The sequence below is a fragment of the Alligator sinensis genome, unplaced genomic scaffold (assembly GCF_000455745.1).
Source record: "Alligator sinensis unplaced genomic scaffold, ASM45574v1 scaffold600_1, whole genome shotgun sequence".
NCBI lineage: Eukaryota > Metazoa > Chordata > Crocodylia > Alligatoridae > Alligator > Alligator sinensis.
In genome coordinates, this window is record NW_005841859.1 from 4,976,820 (window position 1) to 4,984,994 (window position 8,175).

Consider the following 8,175-nt stretch of genomic DNA (forward strand, 5'->3'; position numbering starts at 1 on the left):
CTGGGCTCACAGTAATATGATAAAAAGGATCAAGATGGAACCATTAAATGCACTTCCTGGCATCCCAACTCTGTGCCCGGAATACTGAAATAAAGGTTGAGCTCATTAGCCCACAGGAAACATGCTTTGTTTTAAAAAAATATACTTGCTGTGGGATTCATTATCCTAGTCTCTACTTCCTGGTCTTACATCCTCTGGCATGGAACCTGCTGTAGTGTGTGCCATCTCTAGTCTCTCTCATCAACGGGAAAATTCATTTGAGACAAAATGCAGTATTTGTTCTGAATCCTGCTCCCCTCTCCCCCAAGCTCCCCCCATATTCTAGAAGAGGAGTAGGAAATTTCTTCCAGCTACAGGCCAGAAAGACCCAGGTTGGAGGTGGGCAGGCAGGTGCCAGGACTCTGCTGCTGCTTGTCTCTCTGGTTGCACAGGGAAAGTACCTGCAGCTGGCACTTCTTTTCATAGCAGCATGTGGAGAGCACCTGCAGAAGGTGCCCCTGCCAAATGCTGCCAAAGCCTCACATCTGCAGGACAGATCTGTAGCTCATGGTCCATACTGCCAACTCCTGTCCTGTAAGCTTATGTACCTAAAATGTAATCCTGGATTAATGAAATAAGTGGCAAAACTCCTTCTGACTTCACCATGGCAAAGGTATCACTTTTCATATGTCTGTTTTAATCAAATGCTTTTCAATGACATGGGAATTTGCTGTATTAGAAGTGTGCATGTCTGGAATCACCAGTGAGATTTCAAATGCAGTATGGATTAGTTTTATATGCTTCTACATTGTTCAGCTTTCTACTTACATGATGGTTTCAGTGCTTGTATAACTGGCATAATAGATTCTACATCCTAAAAAAAAACTCTCTCAAAACAAACCCCTTGGTTTTCTTTACAACATTTCTGTTCACATTCCTCAGGGAAAGTTTAATATTTCCCTAATAATATGCCATTGTCTTAAAAAAATAGAGTTCCTTGAAAATTGCAAATGGCTGGATACACTCCAAGTGGCAGAGCACAAAGATACTGAAACTAATTGCACAGAAATTGATGTTTTAAAAATGTAATGGGAACTTAGCTTGTTGCAACCCTCTGGTGGTCAAAATTGTGAAGCTATCAAGTACCACAGGTCTTACTGTATATTATGAGAATGGGAAGTTTTCCCTTCCCTTTAACTTCACTTTTGATTAGGCAGTAGTGTTTGACTGACATACAGTGTATCAGTCCATTAGTGCTCAACCTCTGGCCTGTGGGTCAGATCCAATCTGTGGAGCCATGTCATCTGGCCTGCAGGGCTCCTCACAGGCTTGGAAATATGGCAGCTGGGAGCAGTAGCACTTAATGCTGCCACTCCTCCACCATCCAATTTCCAAGCCCCATAAGCCAGACAACATAACTTCACACACTGGATTCAGTCTGTACCTCAGGCAATGGGCCTGATTTGGTGTGTGCAGGGCTGAGGCATCAGGCCTGATTCAGTATGCCCAGGGCAGGGTGGTAAGCCTGATCTGGCACATGCAGGGCCAAAGCTGGTGCAGGGCCAGGGCAGCAGGCCCAATCTGGAATGTGGGACCGGGGCCACACGTAGCACCCATCAGATGACTCCATGCTGGATCAGGCCCACAGACAGATCCCATGCATCATATCTGTCCTGTGGAGTGACCCCACACCACACATCTGGCCTGCAGCTCAGAAAGGTTGGGCACTAATGCATTAGTGCAAAAAGGCCCCATAGGATTAGGTCCCCATTGTGGTAGGCACTGTCCAAATCTGAGAGAGAGTTCCTGCTCTGAACAAAGATATTTTACAGTATTTTCCATTGAAAAATGAAGTTTATAAAGCAGCATCTTAACAGTAATGCTTTATTGTGAATGCGGGGAGACTAAAGGATATGATAAACCTTAATTTTAGCAAGGCTTTTGATACAGTCTCCCACAAGATTCTTGCAGGCAAGCTAAGGAAGTATGGGCTGAATGAATGGACTGTAGGGTGGATAGAAAATTGCCTGGAGCATCAGGCTCAGAGGGTAGTAATCAATGGCTCAATGTCTAGTTGGCAGCTAGTATCAAGTGGTATCAAGTGGAGTGCCCTAGGTGTTGGGGCTGGTTTTGTTCAATATCTTTATCAACAACCTAGAAGATGGCATAGAGGGCACCCTCTGTATGTTTGCAGATGACAGCAAGCTGGGGAGCGTAGTAGATATGCTGGAGGATACGGGTAGAATTCAGAGAGACCTAGACAAATTGGAGGATTGGGCCAAAAGAAATCTCATGAGGTTTAACAAGGACAAGTGCAAAGTCCTGCACTTAGGATGGAACAAGTCCATGTACCAATACAGGCTGGAGGCTGTCTGACTGGGCAGCAGCTCTGCAGAAAAGGAGGTGACAATGGACAATAAGCTGAATATGAGCCAACAGTGTGCCCTTGTTGCAAAGAAGGCTAATGGCATGCTGGGCTGCATTCATTGGAGTGTTGCCAACAGATCAAGGGAAGTGATTCCTTCCCTCTGCTTGGCACTGGTGAGGCCTCATCGGGAGTACTGTGTCCAGTTTTGGGCCTCCCACTACAGAAAGGATGCTGACAAATTGGAGAGTCCAGTGGAGGGCAATGAAAATGGTAAGAGGTCTGGGGCACATGACTTATGAGGAGAAGCTGAGGGAACTGGGTTTATTTTTTCTAGAGAAGAGAAGACAGGTGAGATTTAATAGCAACCTTCAACTACCTGAAGGGTGGTTCCAAAGAGGATGGCTCTAGACTATTCTCAGACTTGACAGATGACAGGCCAAGGAGCAATGGTCTCAAGTTGCAGCAAGGGCAGTTTACGTTAGATACTAGGAAGAATTTTCTCACTAGGAGGGTAGTAAAATACTAGAACAGGTTACCCAGAGAGGTTGTGGACTCTCCATCCTTGGGTGTGTTTAAGACCTGGCTAGACAAAGCCTTAGCAGATATCCACAACATCCTAGTTGTGGACGGTTCTGCTTTGAGCAGGGGGTTGGACTAAATGACCTCCTGAAGTCCTTTCCAACCCCAATTTTCTATGATTTAACTTAATGCACCACAGGCAATTATTTTTGTGGTATTTTACTTAATACTCCCTTTTGAGGACAACAGTGCTTTCAAAGGAGAAAAAAACCAATGCTACTGAAAGTTTATGGCTGCCTGGATGAAAGCAATAATCACATGCAGTCAGGAAATTCATCACATCTCCATTTAACACACAAGAGGTTGATATAACTGACTCTGGGGCACTGAGAAAACTGTAGTGCAGAAGGATATACAGCAAAATTAATACTAGAACTTCTCATGCTGCAGAGATATAAGAACCGTGTACAAGAACTACATCATAATTAATTTTTAAACTATTTTCTTTTTCCAGTTACCTTCTACCTGAGGGAGTCTGCTTCCAGCATGTATAAAAGTGTGTATGGTTTCCATACTTGAGTCACAAGCATTTGGTACATGGCAGTGTAAGCTTTAGATAGTAGTTTAAATATTGCAGAAGACTGCAGACGGTCTTTTGTGCACAAGGAAATTGCCTATCAATGAGGCAGTGGTTCATACATGCATTCATGTAGGATAGAAAGCACGATGGCCAAGGGAATGTTTCTTTCCAAGTTATAAAAAAATGATAAACAACCTCCAGCAGAAGCTCCTGGCTAGAGCACACAGGAAAAGGTACTTGACATTTGAATTTTAACAGCAGGTCAGAAAGTAGAAAGCTCAGAAATGCAGACCATATGCTTCTTTATTCTAAGCAACAGCTTTTAATGCTAGAGATCCTAAACATTTATTTAATATTTACTGCTAAGAAATACTTAGGATGCATATAAGCTTAGGAAGACAAGGCCCCATCTACATGACTAGAGATTTGCTAGGCAAGTTCCCTTTCTGCATGGAGCTAACTGTATCATACATGGTTTGCTAACTGCCCATATGGAAGAATGATACATTGCCTGTAGGAACATAAATGGGGAAACAAGACAATAACCTATTTTAAAAAACTTTATTTTTCACAATACATTTTTCACAATACATTTCATGCAGATCATATTTACAATTCTCTTTAAGGCAAACAAAAATTGGGTTCTTATTCCTGAGTTTCTTAGCACCATTAGAAGTAGCAAATAAACACCTAGGAAATTTTGTCTCCCCTTATAAACCAGCAGTTTTCTCCCACGAAATGTATCTTTCCTCCACATCTGCATTTCTTTCAATAAGCTCTCTGTATGGCAATCCTTTCTGCTGCCCTCACACAGTTCTCAATTTTTAATCTTTCTGGGGAAATACCATTTGAAAAGTTAGCTCCCTCTTATTTTAGTAGTTCATCTTTCCCTCCAAATGTATGAAGCCATAATATTTGGAGGGCTAAAAATCCATTTTCCAGTCACTGCAGGATAGGGAATGAGTCCATAACTAATGAGTATTAGAGCCAATAAAAAACTGTCAAATTTCAAATTTTAATTAAGTGAAATAGGATAAAAAAATCCAGACTACATTTTCAAGTGGTCATCCCTAGTTTAATCCATTACGCTGCTATTTGGACTTTTCTAATTTTAAAAGTTTTGATGAAATTTTAGAAATATCTTAAAAATGCAATAAAACAAATTTGAACAAAATTGCCTCTTCCTCACTGCCTCTTTTCTCCACCCCAAGATGTTTCTTTAAAGTCTTGTCAAATGCATCACAAATATTTCTCAAAGGAGCTGATATTTAGAGATGTTGATATTATACAACTATGACAACCCTCATCAAAAGTTGATTAAGCTTTCCCATTTAAAATACTTATTAAGTGAAAAGTAAGTGAACTGAGCTATCTCTTGGTCCTTTTTCAATTACTCTCTACAAGGATGAGATGTGTCCCTTCACAGATACTTCACTTAGCACTGATGCAAAACAGCAAATTGCCATAGCCAAATATTCTGTTTGTTAAAAGATGAGCTAAAAGGAGGAGAAAAACCCACAATAAAAAAACCCACAGAGGTTCATCAATTTCAATTCCCCACATCTGGGAAACTATTAGAAACTTAGCAGTAATGAAAAGACAAGAAATGAACCCAACTGCTAAAGGGGACTAACAAAATTTCTGACCAGTTATTCATAAGGAAGCTATACCCTGGTGGTACTGTACCTCTGTCATGGATTTTTCACAAGAGAATGAGATGACTTCATACAAAAAATCATTACCATATACCTAACAGGGTCGATATAAAATGGGAACAAAACAGCTTACTGCAAGGCACCAGAATGATTGTACTGTGTCATTTTTATTCTCATCTCTTTCTTCCTAATGTGAAGCATGAAGTTCTATTTTTAACATCAGCATACCTGTACCCCCAGCACACTGTACATGGGTATAACTGCATTAACAACCTGTGAGTCACAGGGCTTACAAAAGTTATAAATCCTCAGTTTTTCCCTTGGAAAAAAAACCTAGGCCACCTATTCTACTATACAGAGACAGGTTGCTATTCACTAGAGGAAGACCATACGATACTGTTTAAAACTGACTTATCTGGTCCCTGTAAAACAGCAACACTGTTCAGAAGACGCTATCTAGTTGGGGGTGTCCTATCCCACTACATGAGTTATTTCCACTACTCTGAAGAGTAGCAGGTTTTGCCTGTCTGAAGTCTATGGATCCTGGGGGACTCTACTGAAAATCAGGACCAACTATACAGGGACTCTACTGGATCTGTTGGTGCTAAGATGTCCCTGACTACATGTCTCTTGCTTTCAGGATTGCTCAGCCTCCCCTTCATTTGTTTAGGAAAAGAGAAGCACTTGTCCATTTATGTTCCAGCTATAGTGCACAATATTGCAATGCACAGAGATACCTAAGACAATTCTGAAAAAGTTTGCTTGGCAGCATAGGCAGTTTAGCCACAGTAGTGAGGTGCTCCGCAGACCTGCTTCTCATCAAGGTGACTTAGCCCAGGCAGAGTTACAGTACCCAAGCAAAGTCATGTAAGTATCTCTATATGACCCTGTACATGGCACGTGAAGACAGGTCTTTAGTCTCAGCTTGTTCAAGGTAAACAGTATTCTTAACTACGATGCTTTGTAAACTCAACTTTCAAAACCAAATGTGAAAGTACTTCATGAATTATGAGAAACATTTAAATAGAAGTAAGTTCCCAGATAGTTTTGAATGCTACTCCTAAAGGCACAAGGTTCCTAGACACAGTAAAAGACACCAATGTTCTTTACAATACAGAAAAAACAGATTACATCCAGTTTATTTATAAAAGGTTTATACAACTGAGTTATCACAAACATTTACAACCTTCCTGCTGCTTTCGAATTTTGAAGAGGTCGACACACACATTTACACAGCTGTTTCCTTTGATTCTGATAGCTGAGGTGGCTTGAAATTTAGTATCTCTCTATATGTAATTCCTGAAAAACAGTATTAAAAGACAGAATTGCTAGGATGTCCCTAGAATGGGCTGCACAGATGCTTATGTGGGACAAACCCCCAAATGGCTGGAAGTATGTCCATATGAGGATGACAGACCTCCTCAGACAGGAAGGAAAGCAGAAGTTCAAAACTATGTAAATGCTAATAATGTTCCAGGTCGATGTTACAGAACAGTAGCATTATTTTTAGGAAGACCTGCTGTACAGAGTGAAACTGAATATCAGGTTGTTTTTTAGGACCCTAGGTATGGGTACCTTACCTCTGGCAACTAATTAATTAAACTGGAGAACCAAAATTTAGACTCTAATCTCAGTTGAAAGTGCTGTCTCGTACTGACAGGCAATGTGACCATCTTAGGGCTGTGGTCGGTTGTTGGTCTTAAAGAGTAAGGTCCTAGGAGGACAGGCCATGGAAAGGTAAGGTGCAGAGAGTTTAGTCATAGATAGGCAGACAAAAAGGAGTAGGCTATTGGGCAAAAAGGGTGTTGAATCATCACTTTTCTAAGGACTAGACAACTGGGGGAAGATGGCCTCAGATTTCCAAAACTGGAGCACAGTAGGCAGGAGAGGTATTGATATATATATGTTTTGTTACAAGTAGTTAACCTAACAAATGTTCAAAGCTGTTGTGGATGGACATTAGTTCTTTCCTTTACTTGGGATTTGCCTTTATCACTTCACCACAGCCAGGAAATTTAGTTACAAACAGCTTTTTTGTTCCACCTAGCTTAGAATGACTGTAACAGCAGTTATTATAGCATCTCAGGATTTCCTCTTTTGACCAATACTACAAAGTATGAAAAAACGAAACAAAAGCATGCCCCTCTAAAATAGGCTGGTGTACATGATGGGATGAGGCACTTCCTTTTAAAATTGTTTTTAAATCGGAGGCTGAATTAAATTTCAACATTTTTAGGAGATTTTTGTTTTAGGCATCCCAAAGGTGGGACTGGTCATTTTAGGAAACTTGGGAAGTCTTTGTCTAGTTTGAGCATAACCAAAGGATGCATGAAGTGTGGGAGAAGAGAGAAGAAAACTAACAAATCCAGGAGCAGAAGAGAGAGACAAGTGAGAAAGGAAAAACCAGCAACTTTCCTAAAGTTAAACATGAAAAGTATGATAATCATCCTAATTTTTCCTTTGGTACACAGGCCTATAAACAAAAGCATTCATTAATCAGCCTCTTGCTGCTTTATGAAGGCCTGGCTGCTACATCCAAGGGCAAACCATAATTCATTAGGATTAGGGATGGCATTCTTCTATTCCATCAGCCTTAAGCAATAGTGTGCTACCTAAGAATTCAGAAAAGGGTCTTGTCTATACAGTCTATGCACTGTTCTTGTGGAAGATCAAGAGAGCAAAGTATGGTGTGTTTTTCTTTCTTCCATTTTCAACACTTGCCAAGGCTAAATAACCATGACCTGCATAAAGCTGCCATAGCCAAACAGCGAGCTAAAAACACCTCATGTAACTTGCACAGATCTGTAACTCAAATTTGTTTCTAGCCTTGAGAAGGCCCATCAGGACAGGAGGGTATTGACAACCCTGCTCATATTTGTTTTAGAACAGGTAGATTCAGTGGCAACATGTAAGGGGTGCACGTGCACTCCCTGAGAGCACTGGTGCACCCCGAGACAGGCTGCACTCCCCACTTAGGTGACAGGCAGGCGCGGGATCGCGGGAGTGACAGGCGGGGGGACCGGCTTCCGGAAGTGGCTGTGGCGCTCCCACTCCCCAACTGGCTGGGGAGTGGG

The 8,175-nt window shown here is 41.3% G+C and overlaps 1 protein-coding gene across 2 annotated transcripts in view; it reads right to left on the reverse strand.

The window, feature by feature from the left end:
- Positions 1–3,979: 3,979 nt before the first annotated feature.
- MAPK12 (mitogen-activated protein kinase 12) overlaps positions 3,980–8,175 on the reverse strand; it is a 58,383-nt gene continuing 54,187 nt past the window's right edge. For both annotated transcript variants that reach the window (XM_025215467.1, XM_006016515.3), the window contains one exon: positions 3,980–6,400. In XM_025215467.1, coding sequence (XP_025071252.1) covers positions 6,330–6,400 — 71 coding nt within the window. In that variant the 3' untranslated portion in view covers positions 3,980–6,329. The remainder of the gene's footprint in view (positions 6,401–8,175) is intronic.